The sequence below is a fragment of the Micromesistius poutassou genome (assembly GCF_964030765.1).
Source record: "Micromesistius poutassou genome assembly, chromosome: 10".
Taxonomy (NCBI): domain Eukaryota; kingdom Metazoa; phylum Chordata; class Actinopteri; order Gadiformes; family Gadidae; genus Micromesistius; species Micromesistius poutassou.
In genome coordinates this window covers 15,688,688-15,707,098 of record NC_140280.1, presented here as the reverse complement: position 1 = coordinate 15,707,098, position 18,411 = coordinate 15,688,688, and the positions used below count along the sequence as shown (strand labels likewise).

Genomic DNA, 18,411 nt, shown 5'->3' with positions numbered 1-18,411 from the left:
GAATCACGAATACATTCATCTGATAATTTATTATTTGCACACTTTGCATCTCATTGTTGGGCAGATTATCGCTCAAAACCTCAGTTGCTGCTCCTTAGGGATGGAAAACGATTCCTGCTTGCTATCTCCGTTTTTTTTCTCCATGATGAACCATCTCATTCTCCCACAAAATCATTTATGTTGATTAACAAAAACGACTCCCAGAATGTTAATGACGCATCAGATCACACTTGGTGGTCTTTGGCAGACAAGAACGGCAGACAAAATGGTGGGCCTCTCGCTCCCCCATCCAGACCCAGGACTACATACATCTCACTGCGATTGTGGTGAAGGAGTATCTATGTGTTAAGTTCAGATTTGTTTTTTACCCTCATTGAGTTTTATTATCAACGTGTCCATTACACGCAGTTCATTAGCGTAGCCCGCAGGCTTGCTTATGGGGTTGCGGGGAGTGATTATAGATAAAGTGCTGAGTGAATGCAGTGAATCATGCAGATTTTAAATGCTACTGAGACACAGATACACTAAGCTTGGCTGTTTATTCTATACATACACTAATCATATCTAGGGAATATACCTTTACTTCAGCAATGAACACCCAATGTCTACTACTTTACACACAATGTCCCTATGTGGATTAGAAAAACATGATCAGTTATGAAGCAGGATCTCAAAAGATAACATTCAGGCTATTCTTGGCTTAATAAACATGACTTTACTTTTGTTCCCTTACGTGTTCCATAAATAGATTTAGGTTGCTAACTGTAAACAGACAAAAAGGCCAAATTGACCAGGAAACAATTGTCAACAATACCTTCACAACAATAGTCTTCACCAGTTTCTCATAGCCAACGCTCATTTCCAATGTTCTGTATACTCGTAAACCAAGTTGTTATTGTAAACTGTTATTGTTTAGCCATTTATATTATATTCAAGCAAAATGTATCTTCTATGCTACTTTCTGATATTGAGGTGGCAACTTGCCAACGGTTGAATAATGATGGAAGATGAGCCAAAAATGCAAAAGAGTCTTTACATCCTAAGCGATGACTAAAGACACATTTTATCTCAAGTGGTCTTCCTGAGATAAGGTGGGAATGTGATGCAGGAGTGAACTGCAATGCCTGACTTTGTTTCAAGGAGTCCCCTTGGTAATTGAATAGACAAAAAACTTCAATGTGTTGAGTCATCTTTTATTTATAGAATAAAAGCCCCCCCCCCCCTTTTTTCTAATTGAAAGGCATCTCTTTTACTAACTGCTAGACACCAAGCAAGGTGCCAGCCGCTAAGACTTGCAGCCAAGATTGTATCTTTATGTCCTTCTACACCCATTACCTTTTATGAAGGCAGATGCTGCGGGAACAGAGCACGACGTAGCGTAACTTAGCCGTACTTGCTGTCACTCTTGGTGCCAGAACTTCTATAACAAAATTGGCAGCTACAGTCACTCCAGGGCACGGCTAATGAGGAGTTTTCCAGCTGGAACGAGGCCATCTTCCAGTGACCGTCCTCCCAGTTTATTCTGAAGGCCATTAATCCATCAATAAATACAGGCAGCTCATACTGATCAGACCGAGTGACCACTGTACGTCCACAAATGCTGATTTCCTCAGAGAAATAAAATAAAACCTTGCAGCGACTTTCACTCCAGCATTGATAACAACACATTGTATAACCATTGAAGCCGGCAGGTTGTGAACTGTTAAGATGCTGAAAAGAACCTCCGCAAATACACGGCAGTTAAAAATGAAGTATTGTTTCCAGCACTTCCACTCTCAGCCTCTATTGCCTGTTACATACTCTCGGCCTCTATTGCCTGTTACATACTCGGCCTCTATTGCCTGTTACATACTCTCTGCCTTGCCTGTTACATACTCTGCCTCTATTGCCTGTTACATACTCTCTGCCTCTATTGCCTGTTACATACTCTCTGCCTCTATTGCCTGTTTGTCAGATAAATGGGATGCCCATTTATCTATCAAAACCACCAAAACTATTACAAGTAGGTCAGAACTATTTGTTCTTTACTCCAGTAACTTTGTTCTTTACTGAGGTCAAAAACATATTTCCATCTATGAGTGATCTTTTACTTTTCGAATGGTAAACATTTCTTCAATGCACTTTCATACCGAAAATGTTTAGGGCTTTAACAACCATAAAGAACACTGAATTTGTGTCCTCTATAGTTTATCTTAATGTTCCTTTCACTAAAAGGTATCTTCAATTAAAATTCCAGCTCTGAGAGAAAAGCTGCATGGCTCGACCTAACCCTCCAACCATGGCCTTGATTCTGCTCTGCTATGTCCCAGATCGTTATGCTCCTGCTTTAATGTTCAGATGTACTATGAACTAAAGGAAAAGGAAAAAGTTTTTTCGGATTTATCATTCCATTTATTATTGAAAGCTTGGAATAAATGTTGAATGAGACGGAGCCAGAAAAATACTGTACTTGAAGTACGGTAGGATAATAGTTTAAAATAATGTACTAATGAGATTAGTACATATCTCAAATGTACATTTTGTTTTCACAAACCATTAAATCCTTTCCATGTCAACAGCGTTGTAATGTCTAGAGTCCTTCTAATTTGCATGGTGCAAATCCATGTCCAATAAAAAATAAACACATTCTGCATATTACAATGTGTTATTTCCTGCAAGGTTTATTTCGTGGATCCTAGTGGCCCTTGCTATTTTAGAGGTCTGCTAGTCTTTACGGTGAATTGGTGCAGATTAGTAGACATAAGAACATAAGAAGCATGCCATGTCCAAGCCATGATGTTGGATATTAGCGTAATCTCTAATTTCACATATCCGTGCCATAGTTACAGAAACCATAATCCCATGTTCATTGGCATTAAACTTTGACAAGGATTCAGGTCATCTAAGGTCTAGGGAGCTCTTGGAAGGTGATTATAAATCGACTTTGATTTGAAAATTGTCTGCTCAGCTTTTGTTTTTGTATTTATTGATACTCATTTGCAATTGACAGCTTTTTTTTTTGCAATCAGTGGCAGCTGGTGGTTTTTAAAGTGAGGGAGGAAGGACTGCATGCTTGGTTGCCATTGGTCTGCTTGCACTGTTAGTGGCGTAAGTTGTTTCAGGGTGTTTTGGTGAACTGCAAAATAGCAGGGAGGGATAATTATGTGAATAAAATTTAAAATGTATACAAATCCACCAGTGGCAGTATTGTACTTTGAAAGCAGCATGTTTTGGACTACAAGGGCAGAAGGAAAGGATGCAAAGCAAATTAGTCAAATCAGGCCTACTCTTGATTTGTAAAACTAAATTTAAAAAATCTGCTACAATTGTTTTAAGAAAAATGAAGACACAAGACCAAAAGTGATGTCATTTTAAATGCATCATGTTCTGAATCATTCACTAACATCCTTTCCACAATTTTAAACAGAACGGTCAGAGTAACAAACAATTAAAAGAACAACAAGAACATAATTTCACAACTATTGACATGGGCTGTAAGCCTAACATTGTTTGAGGCAAATGTGGATGTTAATGGATGTTTCAGAATGTTGGTCATGGTGTTAAGCCAAATAAGATTGAGGGACTTCATTTATAGATCAAGTCAATCCTCCTTGCTGTTTGTGTTGCAAAAATATCAGTGACCTGGTCAAACCAAACAGGATATTTTTTAAGTGATTTCAGAACAACGGCGAGTGTAACTCTTTCGTGTAACGTTTTCGCCACCCTTTCAGACGGCTTGGTAACCCAACGGTGGAGTACCGAAAAATAGGTAGACTCAGCGAGTTTATTTCGGCTGACTTTTGGCGGTGGAAACGGCAATATAAGCAGGGGTGCACATAACTGGTACACAAGTACGCATGCGCGCCCATAATCAGCAATGCGTAACGTAACTTGTGCCACTACAGCGCTTTTGCGCAACTCACCGTCAGGTCATCAAAACAAAACTACACGTGTATCTTGTACTACTTCTGCGTTTCTCCACCTGCAAAAAAAAAGGCAAACGGAGCCGGAGCGCTGTGTGCGCTGTGCACACTGGAGAACTGCGCAAAATTAGCTGATCACAACGTCCGTTACTGTGAGACATCCTATCGCTCCATGGCAGTGACGGACTGGACCTCCCCCCCCGTCAACAATCCTGCCCGACCGCAACCAAACACTCTCCACCCCCCCGCCCCCGTCAACAACTCCACCCGCGGTGGAATCGCCTTTATCATTATCTAAACGACACTATTGCCGCTTTTCCACCGCCAGTACCTACTCGACTCGACTCGACTCGACTCGACTCGCCACGCCTTATTTGCGTTTCCATTGGCAAAAAAAGTACCTGGTACCTAGTACCGGGTACTTTTTTTTAGTACTACCTCCGTCGAGGTTCCATGCCAGCGGAGTAGGTACTTTTGTGTGACGTAAACAGGCTGCTGGTAACTGATTGGCCAGCGGCTGTAAATGGGAATATTCACTCAAGTTAAGTTGTGTCCGGCGTGGTTGGAGTCCACGAACCCGCTCCCGAGGGGGACACTGATCAGCGTTTCGCCGTGTGTGCAGGCTGCGCGTCGTTATGTGTGTCGGGCGTGGTTGTGTGTGTCCGGCGTGGCTGGAGTCCACGGACCGGCGTTTCGCTGTTTCGTTTCAGTGTCGTTCCTTTCCTATAGGGCTCGAGTTTCGCCTCTATCAACGTTACCGTATGACAACAATAGACGCGCAGTCATTGCGCTTTTTATTTTATTTTATTTTATTTCCCATCATAACCTTTCCCGGGAATCAGGAAATAGTCTTGATCAGATTCAGATTTCCCGGGAATCGCGTCTCCCGTGATTAAAACCTAATGACGACCCGCCCATGGTGGAGAGGTTCTTTTCTACGACCCGCCCACATTGAAGAGGTACTTTTTTAGATGGAAACGCAACCAAACCGAGTTGAGTCGAGGCGAGTCGAGTCGAGTCGAGTTGGTACTGGCGGTGGAAAAGCGGCATATGTGTGGAGTGTGTATCGAACACCATCTCCTGATACTCAAATGAGTAACTCACTAAAAAAGTTATGTGCACCCCTGAATATAAGCAAAGCAAACCGAACCGCACCGCTCGGTGGAAACGCCAAGTGAACAGAGCCGCACTGTACCGCAACAAACAGTAGCGCACCACTCGGTGGAAACAAGGCATACGAGCGGGTTTGTTGGTTCTCGTAGCCTAGAGACTTGAGGGGACAAACCCTCCCTCCGGGTTGCTCCACAGCCAGGGCTCCTGCTTATTGGTTCATAGCGCAGCCAGGGCTCCAGCCTATTCATGAATAGACGTTGACGCGATTCAGAACCCGTAGCAAGTCCCACCCACTCAGAGGAGGACTTTCCTCCTCTCTCCCATTGACCCCCATGTTATCCACCGGCCGCCAGTAGTTCCCGAGAAATGAATGGGAGTCAATGGAGGCTGAGGGAGGAACGTCCTCCCAGAAGTAATATTCAATAGGCGATAGGGGGTGCTAATATCCCTTTACCCAGGGAAACGAACATTACATATACAAAGGCATTAAAGTAGTCATATTTAAGGGCATTAATTCATTACAGTAGTCTGGGCAATCTACACTTTTTATTCTCAACAATGTTAAGGAGGATCTTCCTCCCTCTCCTCACTGGAGAAGCCTCCACTGATTGACATGAACACGCATTCTTCACTATATAATGTTTGTGTGTGTTTAAAGCTTTCCACTTGCAAGAATTATTTTCATCCACAAACATTAAACAACATTTGTATTTGATAACTCTATAGCTGTTTGCTTGAATGAGGGCAGATGGTAACGTTACATTGTCATTGTATTAAAAATAGATTACTGTGTTGACATGATATTTGGCCAAACATTTTCTGAGCAGATTTCTGAATTTGAATCAGATTTACAGTATCCCTCTAAGTTAATCATTTTCAAAAACTGACAGAATAAATTTACCATTCTGTGTTCGACCATGAGTCGACCACGATACAATGCTCAACAAAAAAATTACCACATTATTTGTCAAACTGATTTAATAAAATGTACACTATTGTTAATTTCTACTCTATTTTAGGAATGCAATTGTAGGCTTCATTTTAAATTACAGGAAACATGATGCTATCCATGGATGAACAGAAAATATTCCCTGGCAAATTCTGCAGACAGATGCACTAAACTGACTTGAACAGCATGAACTCTCAGACCCAGTGGCATACGTGGAATTGCATGGGGTATATACAGGATCACCGAAACCCAATTGATTAAAAGGCTATGAACCATCTGCCACATCTTGAAGGCTGTACAAAAAGATTGATGATGTTTATCATGTTTCTATAAAACTCCAATGGTGGTTTAAGAGCCAACACATAACTGGCATCTCGATCGATCGCTACAAGAGACAAGCCAAAGCTGATAAAAGCACGATTTTGTGTGTGTGTGTGTGTGTGTGTGTGTGTGTGTGTGTGTGTGTGTGTGTGTGTGTGTGTGTGGAAATGTGTGTGTGCGTGCATGTGTACAAGTGTGTGACGACGTGCATGTGTGCATGTGTGTGTGTGTGTGTGTGTGTGTGTGTGTGTGTGTGTGTGTGTGTGTGTGCATGTGTTTATCTTGTGAGCAGGAATTGTAGCATCTGCTAGCAGGCACCCCATTTCCAAGCATTGAAATGGTTACGGAGCGCCCTCATCTAAAATTTTAAATAAGCAATACGGGATGGCCTCTATGCAGCCGATGTTAGTGATGCTTGGGACGGTTTTGTTTACATATGAGCTAAATGAAACCAGTCGATACTGACTGCAGCCTGAGCAAGTCCACGTCTATGCCATTTAAATGGACATCATAGATAGAAGGACCACAATGTCTTTGAGATATGGATCTCACCGACTCCATTCTGTTCATTACTTTGGACTCTGCTTGGCCGAGATAAGAAAGCGCTTGTTGTCTCTGCAAGGTATCTTTTATTAGCTATAAATCATACATCTAGTCTCCAAACATTATCTAAGCACATATACTCTATATATATACACACACACACATACACACTAAATATACTCCATGTTTTTCAATGTCAATCAATAAGAAATATGAGGAGTATAAGAAAAAGGGAATTATATAATTCCAAATAATATACTATCCACTAATGTGTGGCTTGCATTACTATGAAGAGTGAACCAAAATGAAATATTCAATATTAGTTCAACTTCAACCGAGGGTTCGACCCTTGGCAGAGAAATTAGGAAGGGGAAAAGGGAATACATTGTATCAAGTGGCAAGGCTGTGCTTGTACCTCTAGAGGGGCAAACAACCGGAGAAATAATAATAATAATAATAATAATAACGAGATATGCTTGTGCAAAGTTTGCATTTTTGGGCAGTTGGTATAGCGCCACCTTTGGGCCAATCAGTGTAATATTTGCTGTCTGTTAATCTTGGGTCAACCTCTACAGGTCTAGTAAGTTTCATAAAAAGTGTGCGAGCGGTTTAGGCTGTGTAATGCAAACGCGGCGGAATAATAATAATAATAATAATAATAATAATAATAATAATAATAAAACTAACAATTACAATAGGTTCCTCGCACTTTGTGTTTGGCACCTAATAACATTTTTTTTTTTCTTCAGGGCTGTGTGAGTGTGCAATTATAATAACCTCTGTATTTCCTATCTCTTTCACATAGAGAGCTTGCAGTTTTCTGCATAACACATTGGTATTAAACTGTTAACAAAGGAAATATTTAGTGAATTAATTTCCATTAAAAATAAATCCAAAAAACACATTTCAGGTTACACCTAAAAAGTGCCACAATTTTAAACACATTAGCCAAGATTACGTTCAATGTCCAATTGAACATGTTCAATGTCTAAGGTTGCGTAACATCTCACAAAACTGAATGACATGCATGTCTTTTATCTAAGGATAAAAGGATGAAACTATAGATCTCATACATGATATGGGTGGGACACTGATATCAATTCAAATGACAACTGAGATGGAACCAATGGACACACAAATGATGCTTCAACTTGTCAATTAAATTAAGTGCAGAAAGTCTGTGTGTCTTAAATCTCAATATTGTTTATAAACACGTGAATACTGCATCATTTTTTTCCTCCTCAATCGATTTTTTGTCAGAGTAGAAATATGGCCCATACCAGCTATGTCTTATAGACGATATAAACACCAGTATGCACACAGAAGAATACATAAAAGTCACGCAAACAGAAAGCAATATATGACAATGCTGTCTTAAAGTTCAGACACTGTGCTACAACATAACAACTCAAGCTTTGCAAACCTAATGATGCAGAGGCTAGCCATTTTTTAGGTCGAACAGCGTTTTAGAACAGCGGAGGCACTGATCCAGATTGGCATGGCTCATTTAATGCACGGCATCAGGCTGGCTTTAAAGCTGGAATATTTTCTCTAAAGTAAGCCGTAGAGCACCCATATCAACACCCATGAAGGTGACCATGCCCTTGTATCTGAGCTAATTTTACCAGATCACAACTTTGCTGTTCTATTTAATTTTGTCCAGTAAAATGTGCCACCTGTGAGGCGGACAAATTAGTTCACGGCCCTTTTTTAGACAAACAATATCGTTGACATTGAATGCCCTCAGAACGTTGTATATACCACTTCTTCAGTAGCAACAAGTCAAATTCAATAAATACATACATCTACATATTTTGAAAGCATTTCATACATCGCTGAATAAGCATGCTATATTTAGCGTTTTTTTCGATTTAGCGTTTTTCACAAGACAATGAAATTCTAGCGATGAATACAAGATGGTGTTGATTCATTGTGTGTAGGCCCTGAGCTGCATTATTTCAGTTTTTTGTGTCTGACAATGTTCAGCTGGTCTGGAATTTGTCAAAATAAGCGTCCAGAAAGGAAAAGCCTATGGCATCAGATTCCAATAGAAATCCATCCCAGTTGGGCTGACTCTGGCAACGATTTCAGCTGACAACAGCAAGCAGAAGATGACAACTAAAATCTGTAAGCCTTACTAGGCTTACAAAATGGGCTAAGTGATAGCATCTATTAACATGGTTCTTATTTTCCTGTTTGGTTTTTTGGTCGTTTTTTTTACAGACGCGGTATACTTGTGGAATAGCGTAACATCACTAAATCCTAATGTATCGCAATGATACAAAGGAATACGAGTGCATTTTGTTATGAGAAGTTAGAAGTCATGTGTCAGAGACCTTGGACATATGTCCTGTTGCAGGACATGTATCGGTGTTGAAAAAATATAATCCCTTCGTCTGCTACAATAATAGAATGGGTTGTGAACTGAGCTGACTGATCTGAAGAGCAGGCACTTCACAACACTTCTCTTTCATCAGGACGACTCATGTATAATTAATAATTAATCACAGTTCACCGTTGCATCATACAAGAAAGTGTGATGTGTTGAAAAAGAGCAGTTTTGTCTTGGATTGTTGCACTTCTTGATGTCTGGCTTGTTACGCACATTGGACTGTAAACACTAGCCAACAGCAGTGTAATTAAACATGCATGGCCATGATGTCTCTGACCCTCTCTGAAGTCAGAGTCCTGTCGCCCCTCCAGCACAATATATCAAAAGCCAATGATTAGTCACCATCCGGCATCTCATGGTTGAAACAGCTCTAGCTGTGGACCTTCATTTCATCATTCACGAGACTGTGCAGGTGAATTATTTTTGCAAAGTTGCAAAGATTGGAATTTAACTGGTGTGATAATGGCACCCATCTTCTGTTTAATTTTTTACAGATTACCACCATTCAGACGGAAGTAAGTGAGACATTCATCAATATTATCACCTTCCGTGCCATAAAATAAGGGAATGTGTTCCTTCCTTCCTCCGAGATAATAATAAGAATGGAGGAGAGATACTGAAGTGCAATTTCAGCCTCTGTTGTTGCTGGCGCCTGGATTCCCATTAACAACACGGTTGATCTTCTATCATTCATTTTATTTTAGATAAAAGCCCAAGAAGCCTGTTTAGACATGTTGCATAACAGAGATGTTCGTTTGCCTTCCTATCGTTGTCTGTGAATGCAGATAAAAGAGTGCTTTGCTCAGGTGACATGCCAGATGGCTTTGGCTGATGGCTTATCATTTGAGATTATTTGCAGCTCTGAAAGAATGTATGTTTCAAGCCACGTATCTACGTGCGAAACATGCAAAGAAACAGCTGAAAAAACCTGATAAACAGCTGAAAAAACCCTAATATTTTATGAAACGGATAAAAACTAAATATCCCTAAATTAAGGACACCCATGCTGTATTAAATCAATATATTACAACTGTTGCCAGTGCTAATATCCACTGTGGGTCCTTGTTGGCATCAGACTAACTAATGTTGAGGCCTGGCAGGTGGTGCAACAATGCTGCACAAACCTTATTATGCAAGAAATAATAATGAAGAAAACAAAGAAAAACAAAGACTTTGATTTTCAAATGTTGTTCTTCTTACCTCCCAAATCAAATAGCTGGGGAAAATTTCAGATTACTTCTGAAGCCTTATTACAAGGGCAATTGCTCTCCCCGCTAGCTTGAGTAATCTTTTTCGTGCCAAACCCATTGTCCCAGCTCTGCCATTTTGCAATCAAGTGCACTTTTGACACGTGTGATTAATAGGCTAGAATCACACGTGCAAAATCTCATGCTAAACCCTCACACTGTGTGTGCAAACAAACCAAAGGAACGTGCACACATGCACTTTCTCCATTTCTCTCTCACTGCCCCTTCTCGAACACTCTATTTCTCTCACTCTCGCTCTATTTCTCTCATGCACGGACACACATGCACATATACAAACATACATATACACATATAAATACACACACAGGCAGGCACACCAACAGACACACAGAAACACAAAGTGACTTATAAATGTAATCCGAAATGTAGACCCAAACTATTTGACATGAGCATTTCCAACAGCAACAGAAACAACATGACCTTTTCAGATTACCATCACTGTAATCCTAATTGTATGTTGAAATGGAAAAGGACTGAAAGTGTGTTCGGAAATCTCTGTTCGGAGACTGCTCCCTACCTCCCTCTCACCGGGTTGCATGTTTGGTGACCGTGAAGGGTGGCCTCCCCCACCCTCTGGAACTCTCTGCTGATTACGATTTTTAACTCTAACTTTAACTTTAACTGGGTCAATTAGCTAGCATGATTTTCTATTGTAAAATGCGTAGAAATTCTATTGGCCCAGATTTTATTATTATTGTTGTTATTTTTGTGTACGATTATAACAATATGAATTATTATTATTATCACTAGAAGTACTAGGCCTAGCCGTAGTAGAAGCAGTAGTAGGTCGTAGTAAATGTTGTAATAGTATAATGGAAAGTCGTCCATTACTAGCTGTGTCAACAACCCTTCTCTACGAATGTATAGTGCGATCTGCTGCAAGCACTTGTCCACAGCATTGTGATCAAGGACATATTTAGAGGAATTACGTCCCATGGTCCAGTTGAGGTTGTTCATCTCTGGAAGGTCACCACTTGGGCAACAGTGAATCATTGCAGAAGCCACACACATAATTTCCCTGCCTCGCTCAGAGGATGCCTTTTTCCAATATCTAGTAGTCCACACCTGACAACTGCAATTTAAACAGAATACTTCCAGCAAATTGCACTTCCCAATTGCACAAGTCAACTGTCTTCATCTGTCACCTGCCACATCTGTTTACAAGTTTTTCCCGCTTCCAAATACCAAATAAATTAAAGATTGGGTTCTGTTGAACTGAGACATTGATAGAGGCCAACCATGTATCTCTGCGGCTGTAGTGTTTAAGAAAAAGTGATATACACATGCATATCTATTTACCATTTGATGAGTCAAAACTAATTTGATACCCAACTGGTTGTTGTTGTTGGAGAATGTGTTCATCGTCTGGCCAATTCCATCCAATTTGCATGCAAGGTTGTCGCATTTTAGTTCTTCCTATACTGCAACCTGCGCCAGTGCAGCTCACTGTTGCTATGGATCTCCATTTGCAGTCTGTCTTTCCATTAGCTTTAAAGTTCCCGCTGTCTTCAACGCATTGATTAAATGTGACTCACTTGCTCTCCAGGTAAGTTGCTTCAAGCAATTCCTGTTCTATTGCCCGCAATCTTGCTGCCCTACTACGCATTTTCATATTAATATTGTGGTGGTTATGTTTTTGTTTTTAGCAGGTCATCAGTGCTTTTTTCCAGCAACCTCTTTGGAATGATTGTGATACTTCCTAATGTGATATTTCTGTGCTACACAATACATATTCCGATTTGTACTATCTATTATTTGTACTGTTTTTTTAGCCAAAAGCACATATTTTCGGTTCATATTTGTAGCACAACCAAAATAAAATGGAATCAGATTGGTTTGAAAAGAGCAAGGCACGGGGAGTGTGAATATAGCTGGGCTGTATTTTTCCGCTCACATCGTATCCGACTTGACCGATTCTGAACAGGAAAACACTTTATTAATTATGAATTTAAATCTCTCCAGACATCATTTTGTCCTGATGTGGTTGTGTGCTTTCGGCTCAACCATGATATCGCTAAAAGATAAGTACGTAATTGGTAGATTCAAGAACCGAATTTGCCAAGATCCTGTTAACAAAAAACTAAAGGATGTAAAACTACAATCTTTTCTTTCCCAGTAGGAAATTTGCGCCTCTCAACATGGGCCCAAATCAGAAAGAACAACGAAGGATGCAGGCTGGAGGCTTTGTCCTTCCAAAACAAATAATTGAAAGACTGTTTGGAGACAGAGCAGTGGATACTGCCCATGAAGCCTGAGAGCCCTCTGGGGATGTTAGCGGATCTTCCTGAGACTATGATTTAAAGAAACACACAAGATGGCCCTAACACATGTCCTAGTAACAGAGATGATTGCATGGCAGCCACTGGATATGATGGATGAAGTTAATCTTGAAACAAAGGTGAACCGCCAAACACAGCTTTGCGGAGAAAGACAGAATTGCAAGCCGCCATTTATTTTCTGTGAAATAGAGCTGGAAACCTTCCGATTAGCCTCCATGATGAGAAAGAACCAGCTTTCACGTGTCAAGTGAAACTTTCAAGTGTTTGGCTGTTTGGCTTTATACAGCAATGCTTGGCTTTTGCTAAAGGTAAGATGTCTACAAGCCGGATGGTTACAATGTGTATCATTTATTAATGTATTGTAATACTAATGTAGATGAAAGCGGAATTGGGCGTGTGAAGATTAGTAGGCTATTATATTATTTGACTAGAATATCAAAAATCCTAATATTCACCAAATAACCTTTAGATTTAGGTCCTGACCATATAGATCCAATGTCCTGTTTGTGTAAATAGGTGTGGTAGCTTCAATGCAGTGACCTTTTCATACAGAATTCAGTCACAAAGCAGAGACTACTAGGCAGTATAGTAATGGAAATGGACAAACTACAATTGGACACAATCAATAAAAAACATTTCCTTATGTGTACATAATGACAGTAATGCAAAGCTGACTGCATAACACATTCATGCATATTCATGTTCATGGCCGGCCTTTTCCATTGATCACTTCAAGCTGCTAGAATGTGCCAGCCAATTTCCTTTAATTGCCATAATAATAGCGTTCCGCATATCGTAGATGCGTTTGCTGGGGCTGAAAATGTTCCATGAAGATTTGTAGTCTCATCACTGTGCTAACCTTTAAATACATTTGGGATACTTAAAGTCCAAAAATACAGCTTGCAGCACATCTCTTTCTCCTACAGTCACAGTAGAGCTGGGTGAAAACAGAGCGCAAGAGCCAACCCCCATTCAATCACAATCTAGTGTATGGAGACAGTTGAAGTAATGGGTAGCGTCCGAGAGGCGGTGAAAAGTTGGGATACGGGCTCAAACTTTGTTCTGACCTAAGTGGCAGCCGTCAGGTAATGGCCCCATCTTATGTCAATATGGTGGTTCTATACTTTCTAGTCTATAATAACTCTATAAACCAAGTTTGAGCATTGTGGAGAACAGCAAACGATAGCAAATTGCATCTTCTCTGTGGCATTTTCTTTTGGGCATTGTTGAGGAAACCAAAACAAATAATGGCAGTTTTCTCTGCCATGTTCCCCTATTAGGGTGGTCTTTTTTATAAAGTAGATGGCAACTGGCAAGAGGCTAGAGAGAATTAGCAATGATTTGTGTGGTCACAGGAGGCTGGTACTTTGTGTTGACAGATGGTTGGAGACATCTAATTTCAGAAATGCGCTAGATCTGAAGTGGAATGGACACACAACATAGCTGAAGAGATTTGAAGTGCAGCTTTCTGCTGACAAACACGAGATCAACATATGTGCTAGCACTTAGATGAATAGGCTTCTGTGATGAAACTGCTGTTCACTCTTTCTATACGAGACTGCAACAAGTCATAAGACTTGAGGAAATGGGAGTAACTTATAATGCCTTTAGTTTCCCCTTAAATGTCATTCCTTTGTTCTCTCTCAATGCTTTTGACCTGAAAGTTCTTGGTTGCAGATGGACTTGTATTTTGAAAGCGGTGTCTCCTGTGGTATATGAAAGAAGTGCCAGCGCAGCAAAAATGTGCAAGTCCTCCAAGGGTATTCTGGTCATTTCTGCAAAGGATGCCCTACTTATCTTACAGCAGAGATCGACCTTCTTAGGGTGTGGAGGAAGCGCACATGCAAAGCAAATAGCGGCAAGTACTTTTTTGTTTCATTTAATTTTGTTAAACCTCATGTTGCACAGTGTTATTGTAGAAAAGGTTGTCTAGGTATCGGAACGTTGTTGTGTTACATGTGTCTTGTTGTCTTATCTGGCTTTGTTTTTCTAGAAAATTCAAGAAAATAATGAGAATAAAAGGATATCATTATTTCCATAGTCCATTGTTGTTTAGATATATACGTAGGTGGAGGGAGAAACAAATTGGAGTAAATAGTTGTGAAGGACTTTAAGAAGAAAAAGTAGGACATTCGCAATCAGCAGAGCATGAATTTGCTGGCAGAGGGTGACAGGAAGGTGTTGCCACTGATGAGTATTAATGATATCAGAAAAGTGCAGCCAAACATGCGCAGGGACAGGCGAACGCTGGCGTTGATGAACGCGGCCGGCCTGCACTGGTGGAGGGGTTCTAGTTGAACAGCACCAAAGCACACAGGTTTCTGGATATTAAACATTAATGAGCAGCCCTGTGATTTATGATAACATGAAGAGGCTGTAACCCAACTGGTGCAAGATGGATGTCCACAGAAGGCTCGCGAGGGAGAGTGATGCAACCCTCGTGGGCTGGGGGAGAGGGTGACACCTGAACTTGAAAGGATATCCCAGGGGACTGGCAGATATAGTAAGTTAGATCATTGCATCATCGTTATAAAGATTAATGGGTCATGTGAACTTTTTATTACCCAGGGCATGACAGACTTGAGAGATTCTTTTCAGTTTTAGTGCAATAAACTTCTATTTCACAACCATTCTTTATTCAGCGAAGTCATACAGAAATGTGTAAATGTATTGATATAGTTTTGCTTGGCTTAGCGGTTAGGCTTTTCATGTTAATGAGCCTTGTTCTATGAAATAGCATCCTTTGCGTGATAACGGCCTAATGGTCCACACATTAAAGGATTTTACTATATTTGAAGATGTTTTATATGGATTTTGGATTTCATATTTTTTCTCCATAAATCCCACTAGAACTAAATACATCTGAATGTATAAAAATGGAATGTTTGCAAGTGGGTACACCGAGGTAGCACTGTAACGAGCCATATTTTATGTGGTTAAACTATGTGGTTACGCCTCAGTATGTAGTGATATGCTATATTGAGCGTGTCCTTGTTTCACCTACAACCTGCAACACCACAGTAAGGCAGAGAACCTCAACAGGGGTGCCCTGCTGACAACAATCTCTGTGTCTTTTAACACGGTTCACATTAAAGTCATTGACCCAGATGCCAATCAGTGTGACATGGTTAGCACACTGGGTGTCTGTGCTGGCGCTTTCCCTCACCTTTCCATTATTACCTGCGTGTACGTATACGTTGTGTGTCTATGTAAAAGCAATACGCTATGAAACAAGCCGTTTTTAATTGAATGCATTTAAATGAATGATTCCTAGTCACAATTGATTACCGCCGAGCATACCAAACATAATTCATGTCAAATGGGGAATACAGCAGCATTTGAAGCGTTTGCAGTGAACAGGCCTATTACGCAACCGCATTGCATTATACAGCCGTGTTAGCAATGCCGCCTCAGACCTACAGGGTCCTTGGAACTGGCCTTCAGTGTGTTGTATGTTCTGTCTGTTCTACCTCTGACTTTTTTTTCAGGTGTCCCAGTTTCCCCCCCAACCCAGGGGACATTTATGTTAGGTTAATCCCCCATTGCCCTGGAGTGGGCACTGGCTATACACCTGGAATCACACCCAAGGGTGCGCCCCACAGCGGCTGACCACTGCGATGGTTGAATGCAGAGGACACAATTCATTGATCTCCCAGGGATCGATAAAGGGTGTGTATTTGTTTTTGTCTTGAACTGTGTGTGTGTGTGGGGGGGGGGGGGGATTCGTGTACAAAAGACATAAACATTCTTTGGAATGCAGTTTGGTTTACCCAAAATGTCAGTTATTTTCTTGTACTACTTTCTTGTACGCCATCAGATGAAAACATGTTTTAATGGGATCAATGTTGTTTTTTTACACAAACTGCATTAGAGAATAGTGCAGGAAAATTGGCTCTACATGAAGCATACTGTACCTTCGTCTAATGATAGAGCTGAAGATGAAAGACACAATGGTCTGAGCAACCAAGCAATCTACAGTGAGAGCACCCGATTATGTATAATTGTAGATATTCCCGAGGGATATCTCACCAATACAAATACAGTAGAAAGTAGTAAACAGATAAGAGTGTAATTAAGGGGTCTGATATGATCCAATACTCTTATTACACCCATCTCAGTTGTGGTACTGCTTTTCTAGCAGTGTTATTGCAACCGCGCGTTTCACATCCTATAACGCGATTTTAATGTAATTGGCAGCTGGTCTGAACTGGCTATTCAATATCTAACAGCCTTCTAACGCAGTCAAGTTGAAATAAAACATCCACTGACATTATAAATTGTAGCTGTATTCAGAAATGTCATAGGACTCAGGCGCTGAGCATCCCCGGATCAATAACCTTCAAGGACAATATTAAAGATGTACACTCGGGAATAAAATATGCACCCATGTACAGATCAAATAAGCCTACATACACTAAGTCTCATTTTCTTCAAAATAGAAAAAAAAAACTATATGAATAGCCTTACAATATAAGAGCAAGGCCCGGTGTGATGATTTAGCCTCTATTTAAAAACACACAAACAACACTTGTTAATCGGATGAATACCAACACACAAGAACCAGCACGACGTGCGGATCAATATGACGCACTGGGAAATGACTTACTTTAAGACGGCGCTGTCCCCTTGTCTCACGGTGATGTTGTCCTTTAATAAAGAGTCCCCGCTTCTTGCCGGAACTCCTGCAGGTATAAGGAACAACAATTTTAGTCCGAGGACAACAAGGCATTTACCGGGCACGGCGAAAAAGCCACCAAATCCCATTTTGACACTGCGCAACTTCCACGGGAAAACTTGAAGGGTATTCCTCGAGTCGTTCGGTACAAACGGAGACAGAGAGAGAGACCGCAAATTGAACACCACGAGACGCAGCTGGATGCAATGTGTCCCCCCCAAAAGAAATAACGAGCGACACTGTCTCCCGTGTAAATGGAGAAAAAGTGACTCTTCGCTTTGAATGTCAGCCGTCGGGTTACTTTTACGCTCGCACCGAACGTGTGGGTACTATTGCACTGGCTTGAGGCTGAAGATAAACAGGGGATCTCTTCGGAGGATTGCAGACCGCTCCCCCCCCCCTTTTGCTTCCAACTGTAATTGCCGTGAAATGGACGCTCGCACCGAGATGCATCAGCCAAGTCTCCTCGTTTTCTTTAAGGACGTCGGAGTGGGACGGGTTCACTCTGGAGACAAGTGCGGTCCAACGGGCGGAATCACTCCAGTGTTTCCGTTCATTTCAAATTCAAAAGTGTCCTCTGCGTTCAAAAAACGACCCAGTTCGCTAAATAAACCAGGAGGTGGAATCACTGCACGAGACTGTGATCTTTTTAGCGCGCGCGGTAATCAGCACTCCGCAGTGCACTGCCCTCGTGCGCGTGTAAACTCACTGTCTTCCGAACGCGTGATCCTGCCTGTATGTGTGTGTTGGCTTTTTTTTGTTACACCAAGTGTTACACCACCCCTCCCTTCTCCTCCCCCTCTCTCTCTTGCTCCCGCTTTTCACCGAGTTATGTGATTCTTTATTCCCACGCCACGTGTGTCCATCATCTTCATATCACAGCGGACTTGGCCCAAAGTGCAGTTAACGAGTTGGAGTATCGGTGTTATAGTTCGCCTTTTCCTCATAAATAGCTTCTGTGCGAAGTTG

The 18,411-nt window shown here is 41.1% G+C and overlaps 1 protein-coding gene across 1 annotated transcript in view; it reads right to left on the bottom strand.

Moving 5' to 3' along the window:
- opcml (opioid binding protein/cell adhesion molecule-like) overlaps positions 1 to 17,531 on the bottom strand; it is a gene marked incomplete at its 5' end in the record, with an annotated part of 95,947 nt that extends 78,416 nt beyond the window's left edge. Inside the window, one exon of the mRNA XM_084474193.1 lies at positions 17,374 to 17,531. Coding sequence (XP_084330319.1) covers positions 17,374 to 17,531 — 158 coding nt within the window. The remainder of the gene's footprint in view (positions 1 to 17,373) is intronic.
- Between the last annotated feature and the right edge of the window lie 880 nt (positions 17,532 to 18,411).